Source organism: Aquila chrysaetos, chromosome 3, assembly GCF_900496995.4.
Source record: "Aquila chrysaetos chrysaetos chromosome 3, bAquChr1.4, whole genome shotgun sequence".
Classification (NCBI taxonomy): domain Eukaryota; kingdom Metazoa; phylum Chordata; class Aves; order Accipitriformes; family Accipitridae; genus Aquila; species Aquila chrysaetos.
Genome location: NC_044006.1, coordinates 22677720 through 22700772, shown reverse-complemented (window position 1 = coordinate 22700772; position 23053 = coordinate 22677720). Strand labels below are relative to the sequence as shown.

Genomic DNA, 23053 nt, shown 5'->3' with positions numbered 1-23053 from the left:
CAAAAGGGCCAGTCTTTGCCTGCATCAGAGCTCTGCTTTGCACTGGTGCAGATGAGGAAAAGGATAACTTGACTTTCAGCTATTTTCAAGTTCCTTCAATTCCCCGGACAGCATAAACACTGCTGGGACTCCTGCTGGCTTGAAAGCAACACTTACACCACTTTTCTGGCTGTACCTCCTCCAATCTGAAATGCTCCTGTGTGGGACCTGTGTACCCTGCCAAAAGATATAATTAACTGCAAATCTTCCTGTATCCTTGGCTCAGCAGTGTGATTTTGTAACAGATTTGGTAAAAAGAAACACAACTAAGCACCAGGGTTTAGTTTGGCTTCTGAACTCTGGAGGAAAAGCCAGAATTATTGCCCTAGAATTATTTTCTCTAACTGCAGTGACTGCATAACTTGGTTAATCCTGTCCATGCAAAGACACAGGTCCTAATGTGATGCACTGGAGTGTTTCCTTTCAAATTCAGTGATGTGAACTACCAACAATAAGCTCATAGTATTGTATAAATTTATTATAGGGAATCTTTCAGGTAAGTCACTTTCACTTTCACAAACCAGCTATATTCAAGTGTATATTTATGCTGTTTCAAACCTCAAACTAGACCTTCAACTGATCAAGATCATCTGAACCCTCTTTAACCCTGTAAAAGTATTAATAATTTAACATAGTACAGACAGGTACATAAATTGTTTTGCTATAGGAATTTGCTCATTAACTTTGATTTCATCCCACCAGGATATACGGACAATATAAACAACTTGGTCACAAATTTGCAGCCTGAACTATGACAAGTTTTAACTGTGCTGTGGCTCACTTCACTGTAAAGCAAGAACTACCGAACTTCCCCTTCTTAAAATAAATTAGGTCCAGTTCATATCTGCTCTATCCTCTGATATCTTTGTGTTAAAGCTGTTATGTACTGCAAGCAGCAAGTTGTTGTGGCTGTCACTATTTTCACAGTACCAAAAAATATTCCCTCCGGGCACATTCTTTTTCCACGTATATGGCAAACACAGAGAGATAAGAGATTCTGAAGAACCTAGAAGAAGGAATATCCTACAGTTTAAGCACTAGTATCTATTTTCCCTTATTACTTAAAGAACTGAATCGTAACGAGAAGAAAAAAAAATCAGGAAAAACTTAAGTAGTCTGTTTAATGATAACCTGGGCTCAGATAATAAAGTAACATGCTTTTTCTTTTTATGTAAAATCTGTAGGTTTGACAACTTTTCTAGCATTTCGTTTAAATGGCAGCTTCCCACCTCTCTACTCACTGTTTCATAAACGTCACAGTAAAGGCTGCAGCACAGTGATGGCAGGGTCTGCACTTAGCTCCCAACCAACCTGAGACCTGCCAGCAGCTTAGCCTTGACAATGCAGAACTTGGCACGGGCTGCAAAACCCGATGAAGGAGCTCAGCGATCCTGTCCTCAGACCCATGCTTCTGTAGCAACACTGCTACCAGCACTGCCTGAGCAATTTAAAGCTAGCTCAGGTGTATCTACACTATAGGGCAGACATATCTTTCAGAAGGACTAGAAGATACAGAACAGTTTGAAGGATTTAAAAAGGAGAAGACGAGCATGAAGGGCCTAATGGACAAAAAGCACTGAAAAACAAGCAAGCATAGAAAAGAAAGCAGACACAGTCCCATGTGGTATAGCAGCCTGGGATCTCAGATAAGCTTTTCCAAACAAGCTTATCTAAAATAAGCTGATTCTTTTAAATTGTGTGCTGAAACCTTCATTCAAGTCAGGTCAGAGGGAAACTGCTCTCCACAGTTTCTGCCAACTCTCTGTGGAGAGCAGGAAATTGGTATCATGCAGGAACTACTGCTAATTCCCAGGAAAATCCCTCCAAATGCAGCAAGGGAAAAAGCTTCTGGTGCCTCCAAAGCTTGGCTTGAGGCCAGCCTCATCCTTCTTCTACACTTTATGTGAATTTCTGATAAAACCTGTCTTGGACTGCTCTGCTAGAAGTACCACCTCTTCTCACTGAAGATAGTTCAATGTCACAGAAGGCTTAAGGACAGAAAAGTAATGCCAAGCTAAAATAGCTTGGCTGCACCCCTGCATTCAGATCCTGAAAAAGGATGAAATGATGCTACTTCAAGAGGCTGCTGAATTAGCACTCTTCGATACTACTTCTGTAGTTCTCTGTAGTTCTTGTATCTGGAGATATTTAAATGATCAAGTGACAGTGCTCTAATAAGCTCCAATTAAGAAGAATAAATAAAAGTAGAGGATTAGATTATTTCTTGTTCTGAAAGTTAGTCTTAGATAGGGATGGAAAGACAGATAGTAGAATTGTGTTTTACTCAGACAAGTATGGGTGGAAAGAAAGTGTAAATATTCATCCCTGATAGCAGTTCAATTCTCTGGTAACACCGATAACAATACAAAAAAGGAGTGTCAATAGCCAAGCCTGGTGTAGGAATAGGACAGAAGCATAACCTGGCATGAGAACTCATCAGTCTACATTGGCATAAACTGGCCATTTTTTTGCAAAGCACAAAAGCAAATGTTTATCCACAAGTTTATCTCCAATCAATTACCAGCCTGACTGATGATTCTATCTGAAAAGCAAATGACTCAAGACCTCCTTTTGTTGCTTTTGCAATTCAGAGCAAACTAGAAAGTTAGTTATGTGGTGTGAGGTTACACAGCAAAAGCTTTTATCTTGGTTGGCACATTTGCATCAACTTCAACTCAGCTGGCACCACTAACAGCCCTAAGCTATAGCATGGGCTTCAGCATGGGCTACAAACCTACATACATGCCTGCCCATGCTGCTGACTTCACTGCCACACTTACCTGTGGCAGGCAGAAGAAGTACACCTTACTGTGCTGTGTTTGTGCCTCCCTTTGTCACAGAGGTAACAGCCTATCTGTAGATCCACAGGGGACGTTTTTCCCTTGTGGACATTTGCATAGGAAGCAAAGCACTGAACATAAGGGAACAGGATTGAGAAGCCTACCTGGGGGCTGGTGCTCCATGTAGTTTCCCTGGGCATGGATAGAGGGAAGTCCTGGAGGTAAGGCCAGCTACCCCGATAGGCTCTTGGATCAGTTCGCATTGGAACAAGGGATATTTACCAACCAAATGGAGGGGTCATGGTTCTGAATCTTTATCAATTGCCTACAAACTTGGACAGCAACAAGATCTCAGGGCAGAAGAACCAATCCAGTCTATTTTCCAAAAGTATCCAAATAATACAGTTGCCTATATACGATTTCCTGAAGGAGGCAGGAACATAGAAGCTTTGGTCCTGATTTATAGAGACATGAGAGGTCAAGAAGATCCTTCCCTCCCATCTAAAGCTACTGGCACTTTTTCTAACCAGAAGTTCTGGTTTCTCAGCAAAAAACCACCTGTCAGTCAGGTGCTATTTTAGGTGTATTGATTATTGTATTGATTTGTGATGAATTACAAGGCTGCCCTGTATGTTTGCAGTCAGACACCAAGGTACTGCAACTGTTAGTTTCTGCAATAAATTAGTACATCAGCAGATGGCATTGCAACCCAACAGGTCATTTGCTATGTTCGCTGCACACACTAGGAGGCACGTGCTGCATACTGGATTGCTGTGCAGTACAGGACAACTTGCAAAATATAGTTACAGCATTTACAGGCATTTCCAAACGCTTTGGTTAGATGAGTTCCCCACCAAATCCTGCCTACTGGCATCTGCTGTGAGATGTTTGTTTCAAAAAGAAATTCCAGACACATTATTATTCTCTTTTTTTAATCCCTCTTCAGGGGATTTCTGCTGCACAGTTATAATGACTGCACGGAGAGAACTCAGCCTTCATCTTGTACTGGGCTAGCACTAAAAGGAATCATTTTTGCATGTACAGTCCTGTTTCATTGCTGGCCTTCAAAAAAAAAAAAAAAAAGAAAAAGACAATGTGGTATCTGAAGATTAAAGAAGGAAGGAGTGAATAAAAAGTAATCACATAAAATGTCTCCTATTACTTAATAAATATAAATATTCAATCTTCTGTCTATAACAATTTACAAGTTCATGCTTCTGAACACTGAATACATAAAAACAAAACAAGTTCTTGATTTTGGTTACAACTTTTTACAAAACACACTTGTGAATATTGAGTCTAATGTTGATAATCTATGGATTCTTTACCTTGAATAACTCTCCTACATGTATGCATATTGTTTAGAGAGACAATATAAACAGTTTGCTCTACATTCTTCCTCAAAAGATGAAAGAGTATGGGTAATTCCTCTTTCTTCTAAAGAGAAGTCAAAGTGGCAATTCCAAATAGATCCCAACAGCAACTGAGTGAACTCTACAAAGGGTATTCTGGACCACGCATGTTTTTCTCCTCACTTCCCTCCTATTTCACCCTATTTCTTCAGTCTGGTTTAACTAGTAAAACTGTAATTTATTCTGCACTTAGTTAGAGTGGACCAAGGACTCTCCCAGCATCAGGAGGGACTGAGAACCCCAGGTGCCACACGGGTAAGGCAGCTGTGGGGTCACCACGGTAGGAGCCCTTGCAGGCACTGGGACCCCAACACTGGGGCCGAGGGCAGGGAGGGGACCTCTGGATCTGGGCGGCAGAGTCCTGTGCTGTGCAAGCTCTGACCTGCAGGGCAGCTGTTAATTTGGGCTTCCAGGACTACCTTGTTTATCCAGGGAAGCAGCCTAGAATTGACAGCACAAACACAGATGACTTAAATGTAACCTTATCCTTCCACTCTCCTCACCTGCAAATTCTACGGCTATGCCTGCTAGCGGTGAAGCAAAACCCCTCACCCACTTCTCAGCTGTGCTCTATGAATACAATCAGTGCACAGACAAAACCAGCAGGTACCACCCGCCTGAGCAAATACAGTGGCAATCCCTAAGGACCAACAGCTAATGCCTCTTCTGGTAAGTAAACTCCTGCACCAGGAAGGAGACGGTATGAGCTGGCAAACGGTGCCACTCTGCCACAGCCTATTTATCCCTGGAAGTGATTTTCGCTCTGCTCAAATGTATGCAGTCCAGACATTTAGCGGTGTGAGTGAAATACCAAGGGTTTGAAGCATCTGTTCCTGAGTTAATCTTGTATGTGGCAAAGGATCTGTTAACAATCCTATGGCTTCTGATAAAGGGCAAGGACAGGCAGATGAATGGGAAATCTTCACGCTCAATTGAAAGAAACTCCATTCTTCATGCCCTGACCTAAACCCTGGTTAGGATATCCCAGCCATCAGGGCAAATCCTTGAATAGCAGGCTGGGAGAAAGCAAAGATGACTGCTCCCTCTCCTGCAAAAGCCTTAGAGCATCTCTCCTTCCAGGGTCTGCCCAAGCTGGCTTGTTGTTCACTAGTTTTTCACAGACATAGCCTGACTGCACTGGATGGTTTGCCATCCTTCTACCCACCTCTCAGGCAGCCGATCCCCTTAAAAGCATTGTTCTTTTCAAAGGAGTACAAAACCAATGCTCAGTTCACCAGGAATGGGTCCATCAGCAATATAAATCACACAGCTGTAGAACCACATAATAATACGTAGAACCACATTTGGGTTTGCATTTATTTTGGTTCAGTTTGGATTAGCTGACCTTGAAGATCCAGAGATAGGCTGCAAGGGAGAGAGGCAGGAGGCTATTCCCCAACAAACCCATTGCTGCTGAGCATGCAAGTAGCTCTACGCATCACCACATAGAAGTATAATCCATAGTGTTTGAGGGACCTCCCTGCCCCCCACACAATAATAAGCAGGCCCCACATGTGAAAATGCTATTGCTTTGGTTGCAAGGAATTTGTAAGCTAGTAATAAGGGATATTTAAATATTGGTTCCAGAATATGAGTATAAACATCCCTTTATTGTACTTATGGGGCTAACAATTTTGGATAGTGCTACGAGCATAAAATAGCATAGTTCAATCAATGCAATGGATTTACGTGAACAAGTCTATAGAAGTTTGTGGTAAATCAATTGTTAGGTGCTTTGACAGGAATAGAGGGTAGATGTACCAATGCAACTGTAATCTAAGCAGTGCCTTTACAGGTACGCTTGTTTGTTTAGCTGTTACTGTTTCCCATGTGTTTCCCCATGGCCCATTCTTCTTCCCTCGTCCCGGACTTGGAATATTCTATTACAACTCTCTTAAAAAACAAGAAAAACCAAACAGGGGAGACACTTCACAGTTGTGTAACAACTTTCATTTGAAGATACTGAGAACTCAGTATCCTGTGATGACAGTATAACCATATTACTTGCAGACGAGAAAACTGAGCAACTGCAAAGGGCAGATCCCTGGTTCTGGTGTAGGATAGTATGATTCTAAGTGGCTACTAGCATACCCCACTGGGAGAGTGCATGTGTATAAAAGGGTAGGGGAAGGAGATGAGCTGGCATTTTCATCTCAAGTCTAATGGCAGCCTCACACATAAATTCACTTTTTTTTTCCAAGAGAATACTCTTTACTGAACACGATTATTCCTTTTTCATTAATTTCTAGGTTGCTCAGTGCCCTGTTCAACCTTTCATGTCCTGTTCTGACCCTCATCTACAAAGTTGTGCTCAGCAGAGCACTCACCCATCAGAGAGAATCACTTTATCTCCTACTCAAACACCCACTTGACAGAGGAAGCCTTAAGTGTTCTGTGTTTATTCACTTCTTGCTGTGACAATATACACCCGGATTTCATCTAAAAATAAAGTAAGATTTGTCAGGCAGCCTAGCTCTGAGCATCACAGGTTTTAAGTTAGACCTTAAAGCTTTGTGATATCCAGCAGTGTATTAGGATAGCATCTTTAAAACAAAATAAAGCTGGAAGAACAACACAGGACCTAAATTATTTGGAAAATAACATTATAGAACGACCATCCTTCTCTGTCCTCTCTCCTACTCCCTTTCATGCCTTAAAACCTATCTTGGTTTGCTGGCAGTAAGTGCAATTCAGTGAATTTAGGCCTGCATGGGCTTGATCATATACCTAGCATGCAAAACTGTTGTCTTGGATGTTTGTCAAGTGCAGGAATAGTACTATGAAACAAAGAATCAGTAATCTTCTGCTAGAGATACATCTCAAACAAACTCAAACTATACAAACAACTTTAAAAGGACAATGCTGTCATTTTAGCCTTGCGCTGATTATTTAGCCACCTGAAGCCTTCAAAAGTGGTACTAACTGCTGAGTCAGAATTGCAAAAGCAGTTGTATCCTATCCTGCCGCTGCAGTGGAAAGAGGGAAATCAGGCAGATTACAACGGACAGGGCCATCTTGATCTGAAATCCAGATCACTTTTGCAGTGAGACTACAACGTTACACCTCCAAAGTGAGCAGATGAGAGTAAGATTTGTCACCTGGAAAGTACTTAAAGTTGGATCATCTTATAATAAATATTAATTAAAAAAGACCCATTATTTTCTAAAGTAGGAAGCGCTTTTCCATCTCAAAATGTACTGTTCTTTCCCTTTCTGTGCAGAGAAGATGGTGCTGCAGTTGGCTTCTTCTGGAAGGAAACAGGACAGTAAATAACCCATCAGGATCCAGCTGATGGGCTTCTGGATAAATGCACACCTGCCTCATTGGAAGTAGGTCCCAGCAACACACTCTGTGCAACCTTCTGATCCCAGCTCATGTATAAAAGCTAAAAGCTCCATCTTCCCTATGACATGACACGTTTATTAATTAGGCATAAATATGATGTTTCTGATAGAGTCATTGACAGGTAGGAACTGAGGTCAGCTGGTATCAACTTCCTAGTGTTATGCCTCCCTCATCTGAAATAGCTCTCCCACTGTGATATATGACTGCTAAACAGGATTCCTCCTCAAAAAGGTTTTCTTCAAATATTTGTTTCAGACAAACCTACAAAGGTATAGAGCACCTGCAAAACCTCCAGGGATTTTCAAAGGAGTGTTGGACCTCAGGCTTGCGGAACCTTCCTTCTCTTTAAAACAAATCAAAGGAAAAAAAAAAAAAAAAAGGAAAAAATAAACAACTGTCGGTACACTGTGGACCTTATAATTAACTTAACCAGTAAATTTCTGCTTCCCCCGAGGTGCATCATAATGTGTATTTAATGAAATCCTCCTTTTCCCTATATCCCTAGCTGTTTTATATACTATAAATTATGGATGAGCTTCTGTTTATATATGCAATCTTTTAGCTGTAAAATAAAGACTGCTAATACAGCACTTAGAACACACCAGGATACCTGCACTTCATCGATATTTAAATGGAACAATATGCCAGCTGGTCGTTTGCTCTCACTGGCAGTGATGTATGGGGGGGAAATGGACTGAGAGAGCAGAGAAACATCCACCCATTGCTCTAAGCTCCTCCTATCCCAACTTTGTACAGCCTTTGCTTATTGGTAATGAGAAACAGATGGTGCCATCCATCTCTTTTTATGAGATGGGGAAATAAAATATTCAGCCTTGTATCACTATTTTTAGCATGGGCAAGGGATCCCAAAGAAATTTAAGAGGAAAAAAAGGAAAACATAGTATCTATAGTTACTACCACACCATAGTACTGCAGTTAAACAATCAATAATATCTTTCAGGGAGATACCATGTGTGTGTGTGTGTTCCTTTATATGAAGATAATAGATTTTGCTCCAGTCAAGCAGGTCTCATGCAGTTCATCTCTTGGCACTGTGGTGTTCCCAGCTTACACAGCTCAAGTTCTCTGCATACAGCATTTACCTCATGCTACAAAGAGGCAGTTTAACTTATTTAATGATGATTTCAAAGCAAGTGATTTTGGATGAGCAGGGAGGTAATGCAGGGCTTCCAGAGCCCACTGGAAGTTTCTGGCTGATATGGACGAGCTGCAAACAGCTGCCATTAAAAGAAAAATTGCTTGGTAGGTATAACCACACAGTTACATCTGGGATTATTGCAGCTCTTCCCCACGCTGTAAGCAAGTTACTTTGGTAATAAAATGTAATGCAATAATATACATGGGTTTCTAAAGGCCAGTGTTATAGTATGCAACTGCCCTAAGTAACTGTATGTTACTAGCTTTATTGTGCTAGTGAAACCACATGTATTATCTTCTACACAGAACACAAATAAAAATATTTGCTTTAAGATAAATTTCCAGTTTTAAATTATGAAATCCTAACCGCCTTAAGATTTGCTGTTCCTACCTCCCTTTCCTCTGCATGTCTGTCTTTCCATTAATCATGTTTCTTCTTCCCTGTTATTTACTCTATCCTGCTTCTGCTTGCTTCAAGTACTAATTTGTTTGCCAGGTAACAAAACAAAGAAAGTCTTAAACAGAGAAAGCTCTACTTAAATAATCCTTATTGGGAAACAGGTTCATGTACATAACTCTAATGCAGTAATAGTCAACTTGGGTAGCTTTGATAGAAAAAAGTGCACAGTTTATTTCTGCTTCCCTTAGGGTTGTTGTGGCCACATAGTCTGTCTACAAAAACCTTGGTTACACTAGGAACACCTGACCTAATAAATCTGTTGCAAGAGCCCCCTTGTTAGCTGTGGCATGTACTAATACAAAAGAGTTTTTATCGCTACAGGCAGATCTCTACTCAAACTAAGCCAACGCACACAGCTCAATGGTAGGATGTATACAGAAATCAAGAGTTTGGGGGTTTTTTGGTCAACATAATGTCATCAGTTAGGAAATAAGAAAACTTCACTTATTGCAGTAGAGTCCATGAAGATTTGCTGTTACGGGCTTGGACTCAAGAGTTCCAAAATCTGCCTGGGAGGGAGTAAGGAGCTTTGCCTGGAAAAGGCATATGGCCATAGGGCTGCTCTGCCAGTTTCTGTAGAAGCTAAGTTTTGTTTTGAAAAGAAAAAAAATACTGCAATTCTTTTGGCAGAAAAGGTAACTTTCTCAAATGATATACAGAGGAGAAACTGATGCAGTTTAGTCCTGCAAATCTGCTGACAGATACATGCTTACCATTTGTAGCTGAATGAAAGCAAAGTTGAATGGAAAGCAAGCTCAGGAAAAGGAATTTGGCTTTCTCCGCTGCTGTTGATGAGAATCAAGCAGGCTGTAACTGCTCTATGTTTGCTCTGCACAAATTGCCTTTCAGCATGCTTTCCAGTAGACCCTCTGTTAGAGGGGCCTTCTATGACTTTATTTCTGCTAGCCTAATAGGCTAACATAACTGCAACTATATTAGCTATGGGAGCAACTGGAGCTATGCTACCTTTCCAAGGGTGTCTGGTTACACTAAGAAAATTCTCTTCTATTCAAAGCAAAGTGAAAATAAACACATGTGCACTTCAAAGGACAAAGGAAAACAATAAAACAATCTAGTAAAGCAAAAGGCAGAAACTGAATTTATGGGAGGGGTGAGAGAATCCAGCCCAGATGGCCAAATTAATTTGTGTTCCTTAATGCACTGTGGGAAGACAACTGGACCAAATGGTGGCAAATGCGGTGAAAGACCCCGTAAAGAGGTAGAAAGTCCTTATAAAGCACTGTACACATTTGGATCTCTAGTACTGACTGATGGCTGCAGAAGTTTTGAAGCTGTTTGTTGCGGCTTTTCTCACCTCAGCGTGATGTTTCTGCTACTCCAGTATTTTCCACAAAGTCTACTATTTCTCAAACCAATGAGCCCCCCTCTGGCAAAAAAATTGGGACTCAAACTTGTTACTTCAGAACAGAATTTCAAAATGTGTTGAGTTCAAGCTTAACGCTCCAAATGCAGAACAACAACAGGCTTCTGATGTAATAACTGAGGAGTTGAACATCATGTTCCCCTAGGTCCTGTCCTTAAACTCTACAAAGCAAACTCAGCTGAGTCAGACACAAAATTAACTCTCTCTCTCCTGGCTCTTATGGTGCACAAGCAAGTTGCCTAGGAGCTACAGAGTAAAGTGCTTAAACACGCTCACACTGACTTGTGATCGCTTGGTTAACAAGAGGAGCTCAAAGGCATTACTCCTTGAATTTGGAAATAGGTGGGGGATGAGAATGTGAGTCTGTATCTCAGCAATTCTGGCCCACAGTCTTATATTCTGGCATAAATCTATGAAAAAATATAAATAAATAAATTTATTTATAAATAAATCATAAATCTATAAAATCTTTTCACTGGCAGTGTAAGCTAGAAAACTTAGCTGGGAACTAAGGCACAGCACATGTTCAGTTCTGACGGTTCTGCTCAGTGGGGGAGAAGTGGTTACTGGCGCAGTGGCAGGACACTTGTGAGCAGCAGCTTAAACCACTGTATCAAAATGCACTGGAACTCACCTGTCAGTGTCCTCCCTCTCCAATTGTGAAACAGCCTATCCATACCTATAGTTTATTTTCACTACTTTTCCCTTGCTGCTCTTCTTAAAATGTTACTAATGCAGCTTGGCAGATTTTCTTCAGCTTTATAGCACTCACCAATACAACACAATGTCTGTGATATACTTCCATGGCCCATGATATGCTAGGAAATCATGCAACTGAGAGACAGTTTGTCCAGACACAGGTTTAATGCTTGTTCTCTGCAAGTCTCTACATACCATTCCAGGCAGTTAAGTATGCTTATCCACGATTTCAATCTTCCAGTTTTGAGCAGCAGAAAACATCAATAGTTGTGCTAAGTCACTCACCCACAATGTGTAGGACCCCCTGCGGCTCCCCGGAAAAGTCAGCATACTCTGATCTGAGACAGCAACAGATGCCAGGCCGCTGCTCCTGGATGGTGGCCATTCAAAGTCAGCCTCTGCCTGCTCAGTTTTGCTTTTCTGCTTCTTTATAATCTGTAAGGTAGGGGGACAGGAGGTGGGATGGGAGAAAAAAAGGGTGCTTGGAAAATACTGCCTGAGCCGTACGGAAAAAAACTACGTTAACCCTGTCTCAAGGCAAACTGCCTAGGAAGAACATTTGAGTTTCCCTTTGCATTAGCTCCAATTCATGCAAGGATGATTCTGACAACTTGCATGCATTTCTTCTCATCTGAAGTCATACTGCTTGCAAGCACATAAGCATCGATAAAATAAATCATAATCAATGCCTGTAGGAACATCAGAGGTGAATTAAATAAACATGGAAACATGTTCCTACAGTAGCACTTTAAACATTAGCAGCATCTAAGAATCAAGTATTTTCTCAGACAAGAATTTTTGCAAAGAAACATAAAATACTACATATGAGGGGAATTGCAAAGGCTCCCATGACATCTAGCCACGTTTTTACTGAAAACAAAGAGGTCTTAGGTGTCTAGGCACTATCTTTGGTTTTGAAAATCTACACTGTCTTAAGGGTGAGAGAAGATCATATGGACTACCTCTCTTCCCACACTGACAGATGATATCCTGCTACACTTCATTGCCACAACTTTTCTGACTCCAATTTAAAGTATCTACAGAATATTATTCTATAGCATAAAAGATCTTGTTAGGCAGCTTTTGACAAAAGTGGTAGCAATTCAAGCTTGGCTGAGATAGGCTCTGGACTATCGAAGACCTGATAAGCAGAATTAATCTTCTAACATCCCTATTAAAAAAGAAGGCAGATTATTTTCCATTGAGCTGCTGCTCTTCTAGCTTTTCTTGATAGCCTTATAAACAACATGTTCCTCTTCCGGTGTGCGATCCACACATTGTTAAATGCCACATCCCATACACAGATGTGGCAATTAGCTTAGTTCACATGGAGGGAGACTAACTTAGCAGAGAGGTTACTTTACGGATCATGGGAGCTCAGCAGCACTCTGTTCATGCTCGTCTTGCCTGCTCCAAACTGTCCAGGCAAACTCAGGGGGTATTTATTCCCACGAGCCTTCCATTTCTGTGCTGTGGCAGTGGCAACTGTGAGCTTTGCAGGGAGAAGAATGAGCCTTCTGGAAGAAGCCACACAAATCAGACACACAGAGGGTTCTGTGATTTTCTGGGTGTCTCTCTCACAGCATCATTAACAGAATTCTATTTTAATGATCAATGTTTTCTTTGCACATGTTGCAAATGCAGAGTTCAGTAGAGGGTATGGTCAAGAGCCACACTTCTCTACATTGGAAAACTTTGTGCCTTTTGGGAAGTGAAGTACAGATGTAAAATTCCATCAAGCAGGGGCCTCCTCTTCCAAGCAACGAAATCACAGACCTGAGGGAGTGGTACCTCTCAGCTCTGAGGGTGTAGGCCATCAGTTTAGGCACTGGATTAAGCTTATTTATAAATTGATCTCTCTGTCAGATGTAGCCGACTAAGCCTATACTGTGATAGTTGAAGTTGCAACTTGCAATTTACTCTACTTTCTACATTGGTGTCATCCTTTTTGCTGTTAGCAGAGTTAAAGCTCACCAGACTAAAAGACTGTGTTTTGGCAATTAAATTAGCTAAGGAAAAAAATGCACGCCATACCTTCTGCACAATTGTTGTGGCCAGCTCTTCTATGAGGTCCTCCTTGTGTTCCTGCAAGTAACAAGCCTCGTTCTGCTTGTCCTGTGTGAAAATGGATATCTGTGGTTGCTAAAATCACAAAACCCCAGCCTTTCCACAGAAATGGCATAGATCAGGAAATGGGTAATATGCCCTATTGGCACTGTGGGAAGAAATTACAGGTACTTACGTTGCATGTCACCTTCTGAAATGCAACATGCATCTTGGATACAAGTTCATAAAACCCATACCCAACTCTTCAGGTACGGCATGAGATAGTCACTACTTCTTTATGTTTTCTTTTGTATTTACTTGTTTTTGCACCACTACCCAAATTAAAAGAAACATAATTGTTCTATTTAAATTAATACATTTGTTTTGGAAAATGTTACCAGGCTGTCACTGTAGGTCTCTGCCTTAGAAATAGCCTCTTCCACTGCTTCCTCTGCAACCCGTAAGGCCACAGCAAGGGTATCCATCATGCTGTGTCCTAGGTGAAGAATAAGATAAACGCACCATGTTCTTTATATATGTACATTTTGCATAATGAGCTCCAAAATTCAGACTTATATTCTGGACATATATTCAAACCTTAGGTTCTTCATGACAAAGTTCATTTCCTCAATTCATAATTATGCACAATAAAACAAACACCTTAAGACAGAGAAATTTGTCTCAGTCTCTGTGTTACTTCTTACATGTAAATATGAAATACAATAAAACACAGTATTTTTTATGTTGCTTATTTTAGAATCCAGCAAAATAGTTAGGAGGAAATCATAGGAAGAAAATTTGTAAACTTCCTATAAACACCAACAGAATATAAGAAAGAGAATGAAAAAGATACATGAGCATAGGAAAGGAAATGGGAGAGAAGTAACAAAACCTGAACATTAAGAAAATCACACTAGAATAAGCATGTATTAGTTGTAACACTTAAGCAAGATATCCCAGCACAGTACACAAAGGATTTTAATATCTTGCTAAATGTTTCAGCTAGAAGATTGTTGGATCTGTGAACAAGACTTACCAGCACTCTAGGCTATTTGTCCAAGAATTCAAAGTGTAAGGACTGTGTTTTAATCAAATGAGCTTTTAGCAGCATACCTTCTGTCTGTTGGTAGAATGTAGAGTCACTGCCACAAATGCTTCCTTCATTTTCAAAGCTTCCTTCAAAAAAACCTCCTTCTGCTCAAAAAAGACAGTACCGTGTGTTAGTATAAGAAGTACCCATTAACAGCAGAGACATTATTAGATAAAAATATTCACTCAAGATACAGCGGCACCACACACAAAGACGGATAACCGGAAAATTCCTCCTACCTTTTCTATAAAACATAACTCCAGCAGCTTTTGTACAAAACTTGACTGCTTTTATACAAAAGACCTCTCATTCATTTTGGATGGAGAAAACTATTTGTATAGTAAAAGAGAGAGAGAGAGGAAGAAGCTACTAGGTATAAAACTTACATGGTAGAAGTTAAGTACAGGGAATTTGCCTTTAATATGACATTTGGTGTTGAAATAAAGTCTACATTTTAAAGGGCAATGCTGTATAAATAAGCCAAAACCCAGACACGTATACTAGTATTTATCTTCAGAGGGAACAAAAGGTTTACCTAACAGTCACATGGAGAGTAGAAGAAAGTTAGCAATGACATTTAGACTCAAAGGCCTTCCTTAGAAAGGTCTTACAGAGAGTGCACATGTCACCGCAACTCATCATTGCATTGTTCACACTTCCATTCAAGGACAAATTCAGTGAAACTATGGCTTAAGTAAAGGCAAGACATAGCATTAAAGTTCTGAAGGATCCATCTCCACAGTTTTTAATTCCACTGTCCCATTTCTGCCCTCACTGCCATGGATTTTCTTGTCTTCGTACATATTTGTTCTCAACTGTTAAGGAATCTTCTCTAGGAAAATTAATTTGATACAGAGAAAGCAAAAAGACTAATAAATCAGAATTTAATGCATAGGTCACTTCTCCCTAGAAGCTTTTATGCCAATTTTCCTAGGAAACACCTAAAATTTTCACTCAGGACTAGAGAGTCCACTTACCATCCTATATAATTTCAGAAAAGACAAAGTAAAGACTATAGAAAAATTACAGTCTGTACAAATTTCAGAAGAATTACATTAGGAAAGTATCTGGTCCAACAAATCCAATGAAAACATTCAGCTAGCCGCGTTTTGAGTAATTTGCTAAAGTTACCGGTATGACACCAAACGTCACTTCTTCTAACCCATTTTATATCTCCAATTACTCTTCTTATGGGGTGATACATTGTAACACCATAGTTAAGGGAGAATTGTGTCTCTTCATTTGAAAGGGTGATGCCAATACTTAATCGGCATCTTTTAACCATTTACAAACACCAATAAAAAAGTAAGGTGTGGCCAGTTTCAGACCATTAAGCACGCAAAACTCTAAGTGAGGACAATCTAAGTTTTGGTCAACTTGGATACTGAACGTATCCCATGTTAACCAAATTTTGCTTCTAATACCACGGGAATGTGCTCTAAGGCTAAATGTTGAATGCAAAATTATTTTTTCATTCATTGACTACTCAGAACTGTGATAAATTTTGGAACACGGGCTAGAATACAAACTGCAATTTACTTTACAGACTGAAGATAACAGTTCTTCTGTACCAGTGGCATAATTAAGATTTAACATTCTTTGAATTCTTAAACAGCTCTCTAGACACTTCACCTCTTTTTTCTCTCCCACTGAGGTATTTCTTTTATAAAAAAAAAATAGCCTTAAAAAAAATATCTTTTGAAATAATCTCAGAATTTCCATTGTCTCATCTTGTGTGTTAAAGTAGATAAGCTACTAAGAAATCAACACAGCTGTTCTTACCTACTACATCAGGACAAACTCCGCTCTCCAGTCTATGCTTCTTGTATAAGTTCTTCAGGACTTTGGCACTTCCAAAACACTTAAAGCGGCTTTTGACATTATTATAGTACCAATCCAGAGACTGGGTCCTTAGGAGCCTAAAACAGAAAAATAAACTATGTATTTGGAATGATTCTACAACAAATAAGAGTAAATAGTTTACCGTCTTTTTATATAAAAAAGGATCTTTTAGGCCTCAGAGCCTAAACATATTAATTTCTAAATACTTCTTTACTGTTTGTACTTTGCAAGTGTCTGGTATACTGAGGCAAAAAAAAAAAAAGGTAACTCATGAGCAAATATGTGTTTCACATTACTAAAGGTTTTATTTGGCTTTGCTACTATCAGTAGAGGTGCTCTCCCCTTTTACATTATAATGCCAACACTACAGCCTTTTGAAAAATACAAACAAGCCTTGCAACAGTACAGGAAGGTTTTAAAAATAACCTTTATTTATGCAGATTTACAGGTAATGTAAGAACATTAGCCCATTAATGCACTGCAAAAAATAACATTTTCATAAAAATATACCACTGCTGTTATTTGGGGAAACCAATAGAGTAGACAAAGCCTAATTAGAGGACCTCAAAGCAGAATGAGCAAAGAACGGTAGGCAGTCAACCTTTTGGGGGGGGGAAGGACTCACAACTGCAGTTTGGTTTCTTACTTTTAATAGTAAGCATCGCTGACGTCAGTAATTCATCCTAAGGGATTTGCCCCCAGAGCTCATATACTTTCATAAAGCCATGAGATACTCTGTATGAGTATGCTCTGAGTATGTATGAGAAGCTCTGTATTCTTTTCCATGTGGCAATGGGTTTGTGCTTCACCTGCTACTTCAGCAGTGGGTAGAGAGAACCTGCGCCACATTCCCAGGCAATACAACCACAGGTTACTGCAGGGTAACCCACAGCGGACCTGTACGTTTCCTACTGAGAGTGTCCCTGAAGAGAGGGATCCTGGGCTTCCACCTATAAATTAAAGCTGACTTACCCAAAAGCCTCCAGAAAGGAGCATTAAGTCTGAGCCAGTGAACGTGTACTAATTCTGAGTGTTTGCTTCCCCATTTGAGCCCATTTATTCCTCTGCACATTGCCACACTAGTTTATTTTTAATTAATTTACTGCACTTACATTGCAGGAGCCAACATATTTTTATAGGACATGAAAACATCTCATACAAAACAGTATTTAGTCCAGGCTGCGAAGGTAATTTCCCTTTTGTAATAATTACAAAAATCGGGGCCTTGGAACTAGAAGTCCTATGGAGCTTGTTACATAACTAAGTAAAGAGATGATTCTTAACACTGAGATTTTAGAGGACAAAAGGCTAAGGTTAGCATCCAGTGTCAATATATGAACCCTTAAAGAAATGATGTTACTATCAGGAGTGCTGTACTCTCAGCACTTCCAGACTTGAACACATTCAGATGATTTAATTCTGTTTTTTAAACCTGGGGTCATGGATGAAAAACAAAATAAAATGAAAGCCCCACTGTAACCTTTAGATTTTCCTTCAGGGACTCTGGATTTTTCTTTGTAAAGTGCAAAGCAAGTAAGACTCCACAATTTTTAACACACACCATTTCATAAGCAAATAAAATCTCACCTATTGAGAGACTAGCAATGTGGTTCTTACTTGGCACTGAACTTCGGGAGATACTCGATAACGAACAAATAAGCTGAGCCTGGGGTTTCAACTAAATGCTTCCAGTCCGGCTCTGGATTTTTTGAGTTTTGGTATACTGCTAAAAAGGAATATCCACTTCATGAAAAGCAGACCATCATGATATAGGCCACTTCTCTGTCACGACTGGAAAGTGTTTAGTAGCAAACACCAGCAGTGGGAAATTAAAAATAAAAATCAATGAAGCCTATCATATTCAAACTGTGAACTCTTAAAGTTACATTAGTTGCTCTACTGAAGATAACTGAAGAAAAAGCACGTAATGGAACAGAAGCATATTTTTTCTGTATGCTCTGTCAGCAAGTAGATGCAGGAGAGATGTTTACAGATAACGTAAGAATATTAGCCCTTTACTATCTATTTGCACAGTAATATCCCAAGCCTAAGTATTGTTCCCAGGAGGCTGATGAGTTCCAATATTCACCATTCTGCAAATACCACTAACATTTGACAAGGGCAAAAATCCTTTTTTTTTTTTTTTTCTGGAAAATGTCCTTACATGCTGTGCACAGATGACTGACATCTGATGAAGCACAAGTGGCTGGTGACAGACCACAAGCAATGGGAAGCATGTCTAGGTCTGTCTGTGAAGTACAGGATTTCTGAATTCGTATAATGCTGCCACCAAGAAATTGTTATGATGCCTGTCCAAGTCCTGACCTACTGACCACAGCTTGGCTGCTGGCACAGTAATGAATCTGTGAACAGAGGCAAATTTCTCTCCCAAACCTGCAATTCTTTGGCGTTTTGAGAGCCTGCCTTCTTTGTGGGCACGAACCATTTGCTCTCATGGAAACTGCGAAAGAAAGGAACAAACACAATGTCTTCTGCTTGCTGAATTTGATTCAGTTCTAGCCATTGAGTTTCTACAGGTGCTGGGATTGTAAGATTTCAGTCAGTAGCATGGAGTCACAATCATTATGATGGATAAAACTAACTCTGCATGACTGGATTGGAAGCAGCTTAGCAGGAGGTATGGGCCAGGAAGGATACTCTTCTGCCCAGCAAACACAGTGCTCTCCACACTGTCCACAAAATAGTATCACAGCACTATCACTGCTGGCAGACTCACAGCACTGTGACTCCTCAAACACATTGCTTTAGGGCTTTCGAGATCCCTACTAACTACCTTAGCACGTTTACTGAGCAACCTCAGCTCCACTAGCTCAAAACGCTAAACTTGTCATCTTCTTGGAAACCAAGTAGACCCAGTTCTTAATATTCAGACTGAGTGACAAGGTACCAAAGCAGAAAATCACCTATCTCATTGTACACACTGTATGAGTTAAGAGAGTCAGTTATCAATGCCGACCTGGCAACTTGGGCAAAACGAGAGATGGGACCCATTGCAAGCTGCTTCCCCACCTTTTTCCCCGTGTTACCATGTTTTTCTGGGTCTGATCAATACTGTTTCTATAAAAACAGAAATCTAACAGCACTGATTTCTTAATGAGGTTTGAGTGCTTTGCAGATAACACAATTTTAGAGACAGGCCTTGTATTTGTAATGATGACATTTTCCGTATGTGAACTTTGGAAGAGTCAAAAGGATAGGAGAGTATACCTCTCAAAGCAACAATGAAAGAAGAGATGCTTGCCTCTTTGTATTAGTTAATCTGGTGTAAACACAAGGATTGGGATTTTTTTAGAAATTTCCTCATTGCTGCAGGAGTAACACTTTGTGAGTAATGTAATCATCTCATGCTTCTCTCCTATGTATTGGAGAGCTACCAAAACCTCCAAATCTATGCCTCTGTCCTGCACACATTTTATAGCAGATTACAATGCCTCCTCTAAAGCTTTTCAGCCTCTTAACTTTCAAATAAGTCACAATGTCCCTGCTGATTTCTCCTGGGGAGAAAGGATTTGGAGAAGAGAGTAGTTCTCTTATAGATACTAAAATAAAGGACCCACTCAAAAGAAATAAGAGCATTTTCGTCTTATTTCAAAATCCTTTCATGTTGACCTGTATTTTAAAGCTGTATTCTGCAAAAGCGGTCCAGGAGTCCAGAATAATGAAAGACTATGACAGTGCTAGCATTAAATTGTTAAAATGAAACACTTCCCTTATTACCTCTAATAGAAATTGTGCAAGTTCTCTCCATGAAATTAAAGTTCACACTTAAAGGATATTAGTTGTATGCATTTTAAAGGAACAGGAATGGTTGCAGCCATTTCTCCCTCTTTCTCTGCTGTAAAGACTGCTGTGTCTTTATTGCCAAACAGCCTTAAACGCTAAGGATGTTATTCATGTTATATAGTATTGCCATGGAGTTGGGTTGCATTTTGATGTGCTTTTGATAGAGGGGAATACTGTGATTTCAAAATTCTGCCTTGCTAGAGAGTGTGAAATCTAGGCAGACACTTTTGGTTTAATAACATTAAAACTTGAACCAGTATTATAAAGACCCTGTCTTTTTTTCAGTGCAGCACTGTGTTTGCCTTAATCAAGTAGCACCATAAGAGCAATAGATAAGCCCATTAAAATCTTTACAAGTGGTTTTCAGTACACTTCTCACCTCTAGCACCCAAATACTCAATTTTTAGCCTTCTCCTGAGAAAAAAAAGTACACCAGCTGTGCTGAGCAGTGAGGACATGAACCATCTCTCTCATTATTAGTGATGATCACAAGATGATCACATGAAAGATGCCACTCACGCATGATGACAAGCATTCACTACTCAATACCGAGAAGATTGTTTAGTGACTGACTTACCACTTAAATTTTTTTTTTTTTCTAAAAAGTTGTGAGGTTTTACTTGGTCTAAAGGCAATACGAAGCTTCTGCAATAAATTTTCTCTAAACTTATTATTTAAAGCTGAGCCTCTTGAGGCTGATTCCTCTCCCCTCATCCATAACCTTTGCCTTCTTTCTACCAGAATGATGGGAATCATGCTGTAGGCTATATGACACTATCTATCCCCTCCCTGCAGTCCCACTGATTCTGTTGATGGTCCACAATGTGTTAAGATGTTGGAAATCTGACTTTATGACCCTTGGGTATATAACGACAGCATAATAATCACAGACTAGTATCTTTAAATATAATTTTTACACATCCGTTTGACAGGAAAAGGTGCTCCTTCAAATACTTGTTTATTCTTTTTACATGTGTTAAACTCATTACCACCGCCCCCCACACCCCCCAATTAGTTCAGCATTACCCCTGCATTTACTAGTAGCAGACTTACGGGTTGGTTGCAATTTTCATTATCAACTCCATTTTTCAGGGTTTTATAACTTAGTTGTGAGATGTTCCCCATGGTTCTTACTTTGTAAAACAGGAAATAATAAAAAGGATCTAGTAGCAGACCCATAAAGTAACCTTCATCATAAAAAAGTCTTCATTAAACAGCTGCTTAATATTCTTGAATGGGCATCAGCACTACTCAGCCCTGAAATGCAGACATTCAGCAGCAATTTCTCAGACAACTGATCATCAGCTCACAACCAATCAAGCTCACTAGAAACCAAATAAAACAGTTGCTGAAAATAACTTTTATCTGGGGAAAAAAAGAAGAAGAAAAAGCTTTAAAAATTTTTACCCTGTGCTTCTCCTACTGTGTCCATGCCCTAGTGTAACATCCAGCCTCAGGTCACTCGAGATCTGCATTCAGCAATTGGCTAAATTCACTCTGGAAAGAAGCTGCTTTACAATTCTTGGACCTTTTTACTTTTGTGGATGTGACAATTTTTTTAAATTTAGTAATGAAAATTTTAAAAGCACAACAAACCCACCTCTGAAATACAGGACTATCCACAGATCAGAACTGCTGCTCTGTGGGAGACTCCAAAACGCAACACAATCACATCAAACTGAAGAAATACTAGAAGTGTAAATTTTCAGTGAAAAAGCAACATCAATGTTTAGGTTTCACTCTTTCAAAGCAGTCCCAAGGCTCCTTGAACTGCCCAGAGGCTCAGCCATGAGTGAAGAGATGGAGGGGTTGGGAGCCAGAAGACTGCCTGCTAGGCTATGCCAGAGCTGGGACACCAGTGGACAGGACCCCTCCAAAGCAGACCTGCTTACCCACGCTGCTGGGCTGGAGGCAGAGGCATGCTGCAGTTAAATATTCTTGTCTTTAACCATGATGTTCCCCCACAGGCAGGCGACCGGTGCTGTAGGACTGACATCCTTGAAGCCCTGTCCCTCCTGGGGAGCTGCATGTCCATCACCCTCCGGCTGCACTGGTGCCGTGTTACGCATCAGTGGTTGGGAAACTCCAGCTAATCCAGATTACGCCATGTCTCAGGCACACTGGCTGTCATGGGCCCCCAACATGGGCTCTCTCCCCATACTGGCCTCACACAGGATACGAAGTTCAAGACACTTGTTTCCATTTTGCGGGCACTGAGTGGCCTCAGCCTGGTGCCCAGAGAAACAATTAAGATTCAGCCTGTCACTTCTTATTTACTAGTTTTAGAGTAAAATTGCTTCAGACTCAACATCCTGAAATATTCTTTCTCTGCCAATAGCAATATTTGCTTTTTCCCTTGGGCTAATGTTTTAGAGCTTGTAATGTACTGCTCGTTATAAATTGTTGCATTAAAGTATTTCAGTTCCTTTCAGTTTCAGTGAAATCAAACATACTTCTAGGTTCAAAAATGCAACTTCACCTTCATCCCCTTCAGGATGAATCATTACTATAGCACACAAACGCCGCACACATGAATATCCTGCCAACACTCAGTTCCCTAAAAATCAGACTTCAAAAAAAACCATCTCTATTGAGAAAGTTCAGCCCCCTGAAGCCCTGAACAGGAACTTTGGCCAAGCTCCTGTCATTCCAAAAGGGGACTTTTATCTCCCGGATTGTTTTGCATATATCCCCTGCCTGTGAAAGGCAGTTGTTCACCCCTCAAGAACAACAGCTCCTAATCATTTAGCCCAGCGGCCTGCTGTTAACTCTTTGTGACACTTCCTTCCCAAGCTTTAAGTTGAAATCCTATTTATTTTTTTCTTAAAGGCATTCTGCAGATCACCCATTACTTAAGAAGTGCTGCTCCGGAAAATTTCTTCCTCCAATTATCCACAGCAGAGGGCTGCACCCGGATTACACTGCGACACATGAAAGCATGGCACACTGACCCATGGGGGTATGTCACAAGAAAGGCTACAGCAGTGCACGATG

At 40.2% G+C, this 23053-nt stretch overlaps 1 protein-coding gene across 6 annotated transcripts in view; it reads right to left on the bottom strand.

Annotated features, from left to right (window-relative positions):
• The window catches only part of LOC115339547 (myosin VIIA and Rab interacting protein), a 236801-nt gene that overhangs the window by 40517 nt on the left and 173231 nt on the right, over positions 1-23053 (bottom strand). For 5 of the 6 annotated variants that reach the window (XM_030009692.1, XM_030009690.1, XM_030009691.1 and 2 more), the window contains 5 exons: positions 16196-16332; positions 14437-14517; positions 13722-13819; positions 13312-13392; positions 11563-11712 (listed from right to left, as the gene is read on the bottom strand). In XM_030009692.1, coding sequence (XP_029865552.1) covers positions 11563-11712; positions 13312-13392; positions 13722-13819; positions 14437-14517; positions 16196-16332 — 547 coding nt within the window. Of the gene's footprint in view, positions 1-11562; positions 11713-13311; positions 13393-13721; positions 13820-14436; positions 14518-16195; positions 16333-21951; positions 21974-23053 lie in introns of those variants that run through there. The other variant, XM_030009694.1, reaches the window with a different exon arrangement.